The sequence below is a fragment of the Adelges cooleyi genome, unplaced genomic scaffold (assembly GCF_023614345.1).
Source record: "Adelges cooleyi isolate 19-005CV unplaced genomic scaffold, UGA_ACOO_1.1 ACOO_flye_CR_arks_rails_tigmint_CR_PRNA_33, whole genome shotgun sequence".
NCBI lineage: Eukaryota > Metazoa > Arthropoda > Insecta > Hemiptera > Adelgidae > Adelges > Adelges cooleyi.
Window position 1 is genome coordinate 494,457 of NW_026096002.1, and position 13,165 is coordinate 507,621.

Genomic DNA, 13,165 nt, shown 5'->3' on the forward strand with positions numbered 1-13,165 from the left:
CATGGACTAATATCATAATATAATTTGTGATTTTGCATCTTGCTTTTGCCTTTAAAGTGTTTGGCTAAACGTTGAGTCGGTGCTGATTACCTGAAAAAATAGTAAAATACATTTTTAGGTGAGTACTTTCTTGTAGTAACCATTGATTAATTGTAACACTTTTTTTAAATTCGCACGAAACGTTTGACTCAACTTATCAACACGTGTTGGATAGGACAGAAAGAAGGCATTATAATTATCATCTATTGTGTAATACCTTTTTTCTTTTTTTTTAAATTGAAATAAGTAAAAATAATTCAATAAGTAGTCGTATGTTCGGAGGACCAAGCCCAATATAATCCGTTCCGTTTTATGTACGTTGATAGTATATTTGCTTAGAGTTGTAAGACTTATATAAGACGTAATAGTAATTGTTTTAAAAGTAATCAATCCTATAACACCCCAACCCTACTTGTCACTGTTGCTCAGAGTGACTAGTATAGTATTTGGAAATGTTTGTCTACAACGAAAATATTGCTTTTATTTTTTTTTAGTTAATTGGTTGACGCACTGGTTACTTCAATTTGATATGGCTAAAAATGATCAGATGCCCGAAGTTGATTTTGTGAAAGACGGAGAAATCGACAGAAGATTATTGCAACAGATCAAATTCGTCGAACGCCAAAACCTCGTACGCGTCACCCGATTGAACCGCATGCGCAAAAACGCCCGATACACGGGATTTCTATTGGGCGGCATCGCTTTGGGTATCTACGGGTTTAGTATATACTCGATCAAGCAGGAATCGTTTTTGGACGATTTCGACGAACCCGAAGTGACGACCAACACACAATAAATTTGCCTAAACCACACAAAATGGCAACCAGTCGAGTAGTCCGTTTGCCCCCGTTGCCTAGCATAAGGGATTTAATTAAGTTATACAAGTTACGCGCCATGAAAGAATTGTCTCAAAATTTTCTAATGGATCCACGATTGACCGATCGAATAGTGAAAGCAGCGGGACCAATCAAAGACGGCGAAGTCTGCGAAGTCGGTCCCGGTCCTGGCAACATAACAAGGTCGATCATTCAAAGAACGCCTTCTCGAGTGGTGGTCATCGAAAAAGACAGACGATTTACGCCGTCTTTGGAAGTAGTACAACTTTTGCGTTCAATTATCGTCACGCCGAAAGGTCTTACACGTTTTTTTTTATTCTCTCTAGCTATTGGCCGAATCGTCTCCGATACCGTTGGAATTAACGTTTGGCGACGTCATGAACTTCAATATGGAAAAAACGTTTAACGAGGCCAATCTAAGAGAATGGGAAGACGTATGTCCTCCGATACACCTGATAGGGAATTTGCCTTTTAACGTATCGACGCCGCTTATCATTCGCTGGTTAAACGCTATAGCTTCGAGGTAGGAAAAAGAAGAACGTCTTTGTTTCTGTCTTACACATTTTACTGTACTTATTTGTTTTAAAAATAAATTATTTATTTGTTTTAGAAACAACGCGTGGCGGTACGGTCGAGTGCGTATGACGCTGACGTTTCAGAAAGAAGTTGCCGAAAGAATGGCCGCTCCGATCATGTCGAAAGAAAGGTGTAGGCTGTCGATTATGTGTCAAAACTGGTGCCGGGTGGAGCATAAATTCACTATTCCGGGTAAGACACATTGAGACATTAAAATGTTTTTTTATAACTCACCCGGTAACTTTTGTCACGGTCAAAAGGTCGAGCGTTTGTACCGAAGCCCGAAGTCGACGTTGGCGTCGTTCGTTTGATCCCCGTGAAAAATCCTGTCATTCCACTGCCGTTCGACGTTGTAGAAAAAGTCGTAAGGTGCGTGTTCAACTACAGGCAGAAGTATTGCATCCGAGGAGTGGAGTGAGTTTGTCGATAATAATAATCATCGATTAGCCTGCGTATGTGTATTTTGTTTTAACGTTTGCGTCGTTCAACAGGACTTTATTTCCGAGACCGGTCAGGGAAAAACTTTCTACAGAGATGTTAATTGCCGCCGGTATAGAGTCGGACACGAGACCTTTTCAACTAACCGTCAGCGAATTCGGCCGTTTGTGCAGTGCTTACGTGGACATATGCAAAAGTACACCAGACTATTTGAAATACAATTATCGTGCGTCCAAAACTAATGAAAATTGGCCGCTCGTCGACAATTTACAATTCGACGATCAACAGAATTTGTCGGAAGAGCACAAGGACGATTCGAAAATTTAATTTCTCTTTTTTCATGGCATTTTTAGTGTTCTTAGTTTGTAAATAATAATAATATAATACGTTAAATACATTTTTAAAAATATTAATCATTTTTTATAGTATTTAACATTCACATTAACCAACAATTAGAGATATTGCAAGTATTACTGTTGAAACTTGCCATCGGAGACGTTTCAAAACCACATTTAAATTATTTATTAATTATAATAGTATGATATTACGATTGCTTGACCGAGTGACACCAGAAATAGTACTTTTTTTTGGGCTTGTTAACATTTCAATTCACGGTTTAACCTTCTCCGCTACACACTATGCTGAAAAAGCATCAAAGTATAACAATAAAAATTACATAGTTTTATCCAACTAATTTTTATTTATTTTCAATACACAAAGAAGTCATTTAATATTTAACAAACGAAACAATATCTACCGTTGTATTGTGTACCACATTATATGTATACATTATACTGTTTCGCAGTTTAATTTTGATTACGTTGTGGAGAACGATAAATAACTCTTTTAACTTGGATAAACAAAAACCCGAAGTGTTAGTTTTCAAAAGGAGTGTCGATATAAGGTAGCTCTACCCTATTTCTTCTTATACAATTCAAATACAACCAAAAAGCAATTATTATAATAATCGTTCTTACAATTAGTATTGTTTGTCTACACTGAGTGTGTTATATTCCTAGATAGCCAACACAACGCCGCAAAACAAATAAATGTTGAAATTATTAAAAAAATAAATCGGTCGTCGTCGGTAGATTTATATTTGCTAAAATACAATACGGGACAGAGAAGTGTAGAACGCTTTACGACTCGAGTCTAAACTATAATATCCTTTTTTGAGTGAAAAAAATAAAATTTAGAAGATTAGACAATTTTACAAATGGCTAAACGGATTTGGAATACTAAAAGAATTATTAACGTCAATATTTTTTACTAATAGGAACACTTGAGAATTGTTTTCTGTCTGAGAACAAATTCTCTTGGCTAATGTTTTTTATCGAACCGACGATCGGAAAATTTAACGTAACAGTTGATTAGACTCATCATCAATCGCTTTCGTCGTTTGGATTGTCTTTGTTTTTGACATTGTTGAAATGACTTAGTAGTTCTTCTTGTAGTTGCAGTACGTGTTCAATGGGCTTTGGACGGCCGTCGTCACCGATTTTGCAAGGTTGTATAACTCCTTCCCTGAAATGAATATAATAATAATTAAATTTACACCGACCAAGCGTTATCGGGTAATAACAATAATTGTTACCTGGTGAGTTTGTCCATTTTACAAACCAACTGCATCACCTCGTGTTCCTGTTGTTCGTCCGACATGCATTCGAAAGGATTGGGTTTCGGCGGTTCGTAACAGCCGAGAACGGGATTTATTCTAAACAAATTGTATTTGTTAAAAGACATAATAATATGGTAAACGACGAGAAAAGAAGGTATATTTGCATCCATTACTGGTCTTTGTATTTTAGATACTCTTCGGTGTCGCTGTCTTCGCTGTTGGAAGAATAGTCCGGATTTGGTGTTTTGTTCAGTAACCCCAGGTTAGCAAATAGTCCGGCCGCATTACCGAATCCGGTGTATTTGATCATTCTGCCGACTGGAAATGCAAAACAAAATAATTCTCAATTTGATTTTGTACAAAATGGAGGGGGGGGGAGGGGGAAAACCATTTTAACGTACCATTTTCTTTGCACAACACGAATAAAAGTTCGGCGACAAGATCGCGTAAGCCGACGTTGGGCGTAGTAAGCAAACGGCATAGTTTGTTACGCAATGAATTTCCTTGTTCGGGTCTGTTCATAATGTCCTTTAGAGGTGGCAAAATCCGGTGTCTGACCGAACGGCGAAACGTGGCGATTGCTTTCGATCCGTTCAACAAAACCAACAACACGGGCGACACGTTTTCATACAAAACGTTCTGAAATAATATTAAAAATTAATTATTTCTCTTTAACACATAGTACTTTAACAGTACCGCCCCCCGCTAAGCAAATTTGCCGTTACCGAAAAAAATAACGAGTTAGCTACAGAAAATGTGTACGATTGGTTTTTTTGTTGAGCTACGGCACTTTTTGCTTAGCCGGGCATAATACAAGTCGGTTAATTTAACGACAATAATTACAGAGCCGGATAAACGGTCATCGAGAAAATCGACGATCACTTTCAACGCTTCCACGTTACACCAATGGTTTTTGATCGTCAATTGATCCAGGCAACCGGCTGGTACGTTGGTCAATAAGTTAACGACATTGCTTTAATATTAAAAATTAAATTAAATCACTCAAATAGTAATTTCAACATTGAGCACGGTCGAATACCTCACAATGTTGTCTCGATCGAGAGGAACGAACGTCGATGTCACGATGAAGTCGCGCAATATAGACACTAATCTAATCCAAACTGAATAATCATCATCGTCATCATTATCATCCGATCGATCAAAGTTTGTGTTCACAGTCAAATTGAACAGTACTTTTAAAACTTCACAGCTAAGCGTAACGTTTTCTGCCTATAATAAAAATCCATAAAAGCATACTTTACGACGATTACTTTAAACGTTATAGAAATTCTCTCGCATACAAACTGCGTACATGTAAATCGGGTTGTTTGGTTTTAGACGTTTCTTCGATCGAGTTATGTAGTATATTGTCCAATAGTTCCATTAGGTACGTAAGACCGTGCAGCTCTTCGGTGATCTTAAGTCTGAAATATTGGTCGAATAGAAAATTACAAACAAAGCTAAGATGTTAATATAATCTTACCTTATGGCTTTGTTGAACGCTGTCAAAAGAAACAAAAGCCTAACGTCGAAATACTTAATGTCGTACGGAACGTTACACTCAAAGTATATTCTTAGTCTTAATATTAAACAGTTGACGGTATTGTTGGCACAACACAGCAGTTGGACCTTCTCGCATTGATAAACTATATTGCACAGGCACTTAAGACCTTCAACGACGACTGTAAGAGAAAAAATGTTCATAATTTTGTTACGAATGCCTTGCTCCGATATTTTAAAAAAGATTACTACGACATTTGTTAAATGACAAAAATTAAAAAAAAAAAAACCAAATACCTATACTTACTATCGTTGTTTTCTGACGTCAAGAACACGCAAGACGATTCGTCAAGAAGGTTGGCGTTTCGAAGTAAGATATTAACGTGTTCTTCGGTTATTATTTTGTTCAGGTGTGTTTTGTCGCGACTGAAACAATAAAACATTTTGAAATAATTACATTTCTAGAATATCTAACCAATTTATAATTATCGTACGTGGTAAAATTGATGAACTAATTAAACGTCAGCTTAATCAATACGGAGTACTAATTGAATAATCTTAAAAGCTTTCTCTCTCTCTCTCTCACATCTATCGAAAATATTTATGTCGGAGTGATTAGGCGGAAAACGACGACACAAATGCACTTGGACACTTAATTATGTGCAATTATGATTAAAAATACATCAAAATGAATATTTACCTTAAAAGTCGAATGCAGGCTAAACATTGTTTATGTGTAATTTTCGTATTGTCGGTCGCCAAACATGAAAACATCGATTCCCATAGGAGTTTGAACGTGTTATCGGCATGTAAATGATCAAAACTGAATGTGTCTTTGTGCTGGAAACATACATTTTTATTTAGTGGAAGCGTGTAGATAGTTGAAAATACAATACTAAAAACTCACTTTTTCAATGATAGTTTCTACAAGAGTTTTGACTCGTTCAAAATCCTTGTTTTCAATTGCTACACCGATTTCGGTTAACATTGCTCGAAGCGTATCTGTATTGGACTGTCAAGTGATATTCTATTTAAACTAATAAAAGTAGACAGGTATGTTTATGTAGGTACGTCATTTAGTTTGCAAAATATAATAATACAATAGTAATTAAATAAATATTTAGTAATTTAACATATTATCATTACAATAACATTTTAATCTCGATCCAGACTGAATAATAAATGAACACAAATTTTAGTTTTGTTTTCGAAGGATAAAAAACAGTTATATTATAATCCTTAAGTCGAAGATAGGATATTGTGTAGGTTTTCACTTTTCTTTAGAGATTTTTAAGGCTTCTGAGATATTATGCAGCCGGCAATGGCGATAACGAACGCGGTCAGTATAATTTTTTGTTTTCATGTGATATCAATCAATAAATTAACACTATCAGTGTAGCCACAATCAATAAAATAACATTATCAGCGTTGCCATATACAACATAATCTATGAAATTTTTTTTATACAATAATTTGATAATTTATTTTGCATGTGTACATTGAAATATTATCCAAAAACAAACAATACCGAACATGTACGCCGAAAATTGTGTGAATATGCCATTCCAGAGTCAATAATTTAACTTGCCAAAATCTAATAAAAATAATCGTGTAGAAAATAGTACCTATGTGTATAAAAACCATGTAAATGGTCAAATGATAAAGCAGTTGAAAAAAAACATATTATGATATAATATTCTATGTGTACAAATCCTAAAAAAAGTACACCTATCTGATTAAAAAAAACCGTCAACTTATGATAGTATAACCTTACAAACGTTCACACAAAAAACAAACAAAAGCAAATTCACGCTATGAGTTGGAAATGATTTAAAAAAGCAGTGATTTTAATAAAAAAAAAAACTGTTCACAAAAGACATATTATTTCGACTACACCGCAAAATAATTATAATAATTTATTGTTGTTCATGCAAACAAACGCGAAATGAATTATGTCAAATTGTAGAATCACAGTTAAATTAAGAATACCACAGTAACACCATAGTGTGATATTACAGCCCAGTTAAATAGTACATTATAACAGTTGAATATTTTACCTGTATCATTTTAAATACAATGATGTATATTATCGAGATTTTTCTTTTACTCAGTGTAGCAGCGTATGTTTTGTAAGTATTTTTTTTTAAACATTATTTTTGGTTTAAAATTTTTTATATAAAAAAAAAAAAATATAATCAAATCTAATGTTTTTACGTGTAAAATATACATTGAAACGTTTACTTTTCAGGTGTGGCAACAATACTTCGAAGCATGGTAATTAAAATATAGAACTTAGTTGTGGGTTAGGAAAAAAACAAAATAAATAAATTTAAATATTTAATAAAATACTTAAAAAAATATAGCACGGATACTAATTTATTTAATTAAGGGGATTGCATGCTGTTGGTTTTTAAGGAGTTTTGTATAGGCAATATTTAAGAAAAAAGCGGTTTTATTAAATTTCGATCACGTCAATTAATTTACCGGTTTATTTGTATAAGCTTCATGGTATTATTTTTAAATTCAATTATTTTGTCTATGAGTAAAAACCATCTTGCTCATACATTTTTTGTTCCATCGCACATGCTGATCCGATAAGTAATCTGAAAACAGATTTGAATTCGTCATGAAGTTTACTTATGATCGGTCAGGATATTTTTTTTGATATCTAATTCCTACTATGTACAAAACACGTTTGAACATTATATAAAATTTCAAATTTTAAAATCAAAATTGGAAAAGGTTAAAATTAAAAATTGAGAAAAGTACCCTGACCGATCATAAGTAAACTTCATGGCAAACTCAAATCTGTTTTTAGATTGCTTATCGGATCACTGGTTCGGTCTGTGCAATGGAATAAAAATGATGTGTTTTGACTGAAAAAACTGACCGCATGCAATCCCCTTAATATATCTCTGATTCACATATTCAGCTGTATCTGGAGAGAAAAACGAACCTCAACAGATAAATGAAGCCGAACTGAAAATTGAAGCCGAACCATTTAAAGATGGTAAAAATAATTTTGTTTGCCACGCAGTTTTATTAAATATTTGAGGTCTTCAAAAACTTGAATAATATACTTGTTACCACTGTGCTATACTTTACTATATACTGTACTTTTCAAGATTATTTTTTTACATTCAAGATGACTATTTCGCTAAGAACAATTTGCTGAGAATTTTGACTGGTCAATTCAGCAAATTATTCTTAACAAAATGGCTATTAATATTAAAAAAAAAAAATAAGTTTATACTTTAAGTTTAGTTATCTATATTATTATTTAATTTTTTATTCTAGATGCTACCTGTATGGGACCGGATCGACCTGAAACTTCAGGTTCAGATGCACCTAAAGAGAAAATTGAAGCTGGAACATTTAAAGATGGTAAAAATAATTTTTTGTCTCTTAGTTTTATTAAATATTTGTGGTCTAAAAATACGATAAGATATTAACAAAAACAAAATTCAATAATATAATTGTTACCACTGTGCTATAGTTTCCAATTATATACTATTTATTAAAAAATTGAATTTAAAATTGTCCACAATTGTTTCAAATCCCATTTGGTAATACAAAAAGCCCACACTCATTTGCCCCACAAGCACCACGTTTTTTATGACACTTAACTGATTTACTTTTCAAAATTATTTTTTTACATTCAAGATGACTATTTCGTTAAGAACAATTTGCTGTGAATTTTGACTGGTCAATTCAGCAAATTATTCTTAATAAAATGGCTATTAATATTAAAAAAAAAAAATAATAAGTTTATACTTTAAGTTTAGTTATCTATATTATTATTTAATCGTTTATCTTTAGATGCTACCTGTATGGAACCGGATCGACCTGAAGCTTCAGGTTCAGATGCACCTAAAGAGAAAAACGAACCTGAACAGATAAATGAAGCCGAACTGAAAATTGAAGCTGAAACATTTATTGACAATAACAATATTCACAATAACATAAAATAATTTTCAATATGACAATGTCTGATAATGATATAATATTTTTTAGACAATGTTTCATAATACAACAAGTGTTAACGACTTTGATGACTCCAAAATCGCTGCTTCTTTTCAAATAAACATTGATTACTTATGTACATTATGTGTAATATTATTTTTATTTATAAGAAAAAATACAAATTACTATAATTTTATTAGTAATTTAAAACGGGACAAATTTGAGCAACTTTTCAATAGTTGTACCATTGTTATGTACAAAGTGTACTTAAAGGAAAATAGTTATCTAAATGTTATCAGCTCCTATCTGCTCAGTACTCAATGATTATTGTATTCTGTAACCTCATGGTTAATATAACTCAAAAAAATACCGTTTTTTTTTTTTTAAATCTTTGACCAGCTAAAAGTTTGATTTCTTCAACTGTAGATTTGCCACAAAATTTACAGAATATAGTCTACTTATTTCTAAATCATGGTAAAATGAAGCAGTTCACTTGAATTTAGTAAGGAGGCTACTTTTCTCCCCCTTAGTTAGTTGATACAACTTTGATATCTTTAATTTTTTCTAAATGATAACTTTATAGCTAAAAAATTTATATGTTCAAATATTTAATAACAAAGAAAAGAAAATGTTTTAGTTACCAAGTCAAAATGGTACAACTTGTCCCCATGTAGGATAAATTGTTACATACCATGTGCAAATTATTATAATATAGATTTGTGTTTTTTTTTTTATACATTTCGTATTATAAAAATAAAAAGTAATTTTTTTTAACAAATTAATGTAAAAAAAAAGACAGTCTATTCAGAACATTACTTTATTACTCTTTATTATTATACAAACTTTGGAATCTGTGTAATGTCTGGAACAATAGGAAAGCAATGTAAAAGGATATCAAGAATAGGAATTCAGAGCTATTAATTTCATTATATTACAGTAACTGTTAGCTATGTGCTTATAAGCTATATTTTTTACAACAGGTGATTTTATACAACTTTTACGGCACAAAAACTAATAATTGTTATTTTGTGTAATTAATATGCGAAAGTAGTGTAGATTTGGCGTGGAAAATAAGAGAAAAAATAATAACTATTTTTGAAGTTTATTGATTTAAGACATTCAATTATTATAGTTTTGGAATACTTGTGATCGCCCCCTAATACGCTCTGAGCTTTAAAAAAAAAAAAATAATATATATATAATATATATATATCTATATATTATATATTAAATTTTGTTAATTAAGCGCTGACTTAGATTCTATTAAATGGACTTTTAAGCAAAGCATATTTGTATTCTGTTTTGGAAAAAAGTGGGATCAATTAATCTTTTTCCATAAAAGTGGCTGAACATTTCCCTTTATTTGTTTGTTTTCCTAACCGTAGTTTTAGGAATTAAAACTAGACTTAAAGTAAATGTAACCAAAGTATACTGTATATTGTAAATCTATTACATGTAAAAATGGTTTTATATAATGTATTCGAACAGAAAAATAATTTTCAATGAGAAAAAATATTGTGGAAAGTTGAAAACAACAATTCGCATACAGTTATAAAAACTAATATTACCGACCTATATGGAATAAAAAAAAAATAAGTTGTTTGTCAGTGAAATATTTTCGCATATGAAACATTTGCACAAATAAGAACGGTTACAGCGAAAACAATAGTAGAAAATACAATAACAATTTCGTTTCAACAGCAAATGAATAGATTTTCAATTGAAACGCTCGATAAAATATTGGTTTATATTTTATATTGCCAATTGAGAACAATTTAAAAAACAACCACCTAGGTTAGGTTAGGGGCAATAGCTGGAATTATTATTATTATTGCTATTACTGTGAAATTACGGGGGGGGGGAGGCTCCATCTCTAGAATACCCTCCCCAAACACTTAAAGGCCACATGAAAAAAAAATTGCCTTATTCTATAAGAAAACTTCAAAGTTAATTTAAAAAAATGTTTTATTTTTTAGTGGTTTTCGTACGTCACAAAAAAGGGTTATGATAAAAATTGATATTTTGAAGTGAATATAATGTATTGACAATCTTGATTGAACGTGCATTGCGAACATCATGCTTACTTATTAGACACTGAAGAAAAATATGCTCATAGGTCAGAACTTATGGTGGCCAAAAACTGTTGTAAAAATTTGATTCCAGTGAATAGGTTTTGAGCCAACTTAAGGGGGTAAATATCCTATTTGTTGGACGTTTTGGACCTAAAAGCCTGACATAGTTACATTAACTTTGTTAGGTAAATCTAACAATGGTTAGATTTCAAAAATACTTGAGTTTATCGGGCACTTTCTAGGTTAATGTAGAAATTGACTGATGATATTTCATTTAAAATTGTGTTTAAATCTTATTTTATTTTCTCGAATTTGTCTTTTCGAAATAAACGAAACAGTTATTCAACAATCGACTTCCATAACATGCATTCCTGCATTCAATCCTTTCAAGGTAGTCGTTGAGCAATTTATATTTCTTTATTTGCATAAAATGTCCAATTTAGCTTACTCTATACCAATTAGAAGTGTATATTGTAATAGGTCCTATTCATGCGACGCATCCGTAGCTAAATTCACTTAGTGTTGTCACAAGTTAGATGTCTAGGCCTTCTGTACTATGCATTGAACGAGAGACGACTAATAAAATAAACAAGTAAATATAATTAAACACACTTGGTGAAAAGGATGGTAAGTTAAAATTATAATTTACTTAATATATTTTACTTACACGAGGCAGAGAGGGGCGGGGGAGTACTTGGAATTATTTTGAAAAAATAACAGCTGGGACTGTAGCTGACATTGCATGAGATATACTTCAACCATAATACTATCAAAATATCTTGGAAAACGGTATATCTTAAACGTTAAAAGTCTTTTGTTGGTTAGTTAAACATTTTTGTATATTTTACAATGATGTGTTTTTAGCTTCGATGCGGAGCTGAGAAGGTATTGTTTTTACAATGATGTGTTATTTTATTGATTTTTATTTTTGTGTCTGGACCCACGATATCTCGTAAACTGCTGAACCGATTTCTTCGTGTAGCAACTCTATAGATCTTAAATCATACCTGAAAGGTACTTAAAGGGCCAAAAATTAAAAAAAGTCACCCCTTCCCCATCAAAATTGAGAAAAACCCCTAAAAAATGTACAAATTTTTCAACTTAAAATTACTATGCTCTATAACTTTTTTTGAAAACAGTCGAAAATGTTCCAAATTTATATGAGTTGTTCTTCAAACATAGTACTATCGATAAACATTAACAAACCAACAAAATATCATAAACCCTTTCCCCTAGAAGGGATAGAATGTTTACCTACGATTAGATGTATATTTTGTATATATTTACAATTATTGTAATCAAATTATTGTCATTATTCGGATCGTCAAGGCGCCGGTATCATAGAAACCACGGTTTGTTACATATTAAGCAACTCAATTAATCTTGGTTGTGTTTTCACATATCATAAATTGTTCGCATAATATTTATATAAATTGGTTATTCTTTGTTTTTTCATTTTTACCTGTAATAAAAATGAGTGACATCAAGTCTTTCGAGGGACACCTCGCTGAAGAGAAGCCAGCGTTATCCGGAAAACGTGGAAGGTCGGTTGATGATGGTCAACTCGGAAAATTATTATAAAAATTATTTGGTTTTTCTCATATGTTTGCAGATCTGACGACGACGGTGTACCGGATTTTTCGCTTCCGCCGCCGTTTAAAATACATAAATCCGTCGACCCGCATGCTCCCTGCACGGCTATCGTTACTGAACTCAGAGAACAAATAGCTAAGATGCAACAGTCGTCGAAGCAAAAAGATGCGCAAATTTTGACCAAAGACAAATTGGTAAGTAGAAATTTGCAGCGCTCCGGTAGGACTCGGACGAACGAGGGAGATTCCATCCTGAATTTTTTTTTTGTTGATAGATTTTCGATCTGAGAGCAAAACGTTTCGCCGCCGAAACTGAGCTGCGCAAAAAAATGGACTCTGATAAAAAAGTTTACAATAGGAATGCGGAAATGTTAACGAGTAAAGTCCAAACGCTACAAAAAGAAGTTGACGCTTTGTCAAAGATATGTCGCAAGCGGAATGCTGCTGCAAAGTCCGGCGATAAGGCGAAATAAATTCCATAGAAGGTCACTATGAGTTGTACTATTGAGGTAGTACCCTATTTTATATGGT

General features: G+C 32.4%; 4 protein-coding genes across 7 annotated transcripts; 3 read left to right on the forward strand and 1 right to left on the reverse strand.

The window, feature by feature from the left end:
- LOC126840001 (cytochrome c oxidase assembly factor 3, mitochondrial) lies at positions 1-835 on the forward strand. 2 transcript variants are annotated; one of them, XM_050575477.1, is made up of 2 exons: positions 1-118; positions 534-835. In XM_050575477.1, exon 2 carries the CDS (start codon positions 569-571, stop codon positions 833-835), a length of 267 nt encoding a protein of 88 aa, XP_050431434.1. In that variant the 5' UTR covers positions 1-118; positions 534-568. The 2 variants fall into 2 exon arrangements, with proteins under 2 accessions (XP_050431434.1, XP_050431435.1); XM_050575478.1 differs by lacking the exon at positions 1-118 and adding an exon at positions 166-353.
- Positions 836-855: 20 nt separating this feature from the next.
- On the forward strand, positions 856-2,302 carry LOC126840000 (mitochondrial dimethyladenosine transferase 1). Its single transcript, XM_050575475.1, has 5 exons — positions 856-1,131; positions 1,202-1,398; positions 1,486-1,643; positions 1,712-1,865; positions 1,943-2,302. Exons 1-5 carry the CDS (start codon positions 856-858, stop codon positions 2,214-2,216), a joined length of 1,059 nt encoding a protein of 352 aa, XP_050431432.1. The 3' UTR covers positions 2,217-2,302.
- A 290-nt stretch (positions 2,303-2,592) lies between these two features.
- Positions 2,593-6,325, reverse strand: LOC126839999 (synembryn). 2 transcript variants are annotated; one of them, XM_050575474.1, is made up of 12 exons: positions 6,154-6,325; positions 5,915-6,043; positions 5,708-5,847; positions 5,315-5,433; positions 4,991-5,189; positions 4,820-4,931; positions 4,547-4,737; positions 4,351-4,480; positions 3,909-4,146; positions 3,681-3,825; positions 3,484-3,603; positions 2,593-3,413 (listed from the first exon to the last, which is right to left on the reverse strand). In XM_050575474.1, the coding sequence occupies exons 2-12, from the start codon at positions 5,993-5,995 to the stop codon at positions 3,272-3,274; spliced, it is 1,617 nt and encodes a 538-aa protein (XP_050431431.1). In that variant the 5' UTR covers positions 5,996-6,043; positions 6,154-6,325; the 3' UTR covers positions 2,593-3,271. The 2 variants fall into 2 exon arrangements, with proteins under 2 accessions (XP_050431431.1, XP_050431430.1); XM_050575473.1 differs by having other exon boundaries at positions 5,915-6,325.
- A 681-nt stretch (positions 6,326-7,006) lies between these two features.
- LOC126840026 (uncharacterized) lies at positions 7,007-9,070 on the forward strand. 2 transcript variants are annotated; one of them, XM_050575512.1, is made up of 5 exons: positions 7,007-7,136; positions 7,256-7,281; positions 7,940-8,017; positions 8,305-8,391; positions 8,827-9,070. In XM_050575512.1, the coding sequence occupies exons 1-5, from the start codon at positions 7,084-7,086 to the stop codon at positions 8,976-8,978; spliced, it is 396 nt and encodes a 131-aa protein (XP_050431469.1). In that variant the 5' UTR covers positions 7,007-7,083; the 3' UTR covers positions 8,979-9,070. The 2 variants fall into 2 exon arrangements, with proteins under 2 accessions (XP_050431469.1, XP_050431470.1); XM_050575513.1 differs by lacking the exon at positions 7,940-8,017.
- The last annotated feature ends 4,095 nt before the right edge of the window (positions 9,071-13,165 follow it).

Coding starts and splice junctions, on each gene's coding strand:
- LOC126839999 (XM_050575474.1), bottom strand. CDS start 5,995: ATGTTAACCGAAATCGGTGTAGCAATTGAAAACAAGGATTTTGAACGA. Junction 5,434..5,707: donor GCCTGCATTCGACTTTTAAG/GTAAATATTCAT, acceptor TTATTGTTTCAG/TCGCGACAAAACACACCTGA. Junction 4,932..4,990: donor GCGTTCAACAAAGCCATAAG/GTAAGATTATAT, acceptor CCAATATTTCAG/ACTTAAGATCACCGAAGAGC.
- LOC126840000 (XM_050575475.1), top strand. CDS start 856: ATGGCAACCAGTCGAGTAGTCCGTTTGCCCCCGTTGCCTAGCATAAGG. Junction 1,399..1,485: donor TTAAACGCTATAGCTTCGAG/GTAGGAAAAAGA, acceptor TATTTGTTTTAG/AAACAACGCGTGGCGGTACG. Junction 1,866..1,942: donor TATTGCATCCGAGGAGTGGA/GTGAGTTTGTCG, acceptor GTCGTTCAACAG/GACTTTATTTCCGAGACCGG.
- LOC126840001 (XM_050575477.1), top strand. CDS start 569: ATGGCTAAAAATGATCAGATGCCCGAAGTTGATTTTGTGAAAGACGGA.
- LOC126840026 (XM_050575512.1), top strand. CDS start 7,084: ATGATGTATATTATCGAGATTTTTCTTTTACTCAGTGTAGCAGCGTAT. Junction 7,137..7,255: donor AGTGTAGCAGCGTATGTTTT/GTAAGTATTTTT, acceptor TTTACTTTTCAG/GTGTGGCAACAATACTTCGA. Junction 7,282..7,939: donor CAACAATACTTCGAAGCATG/GTAATTAAAATA, acceptor TCACATATTCAG/CTGTATCTGGAGAGAAAAAC.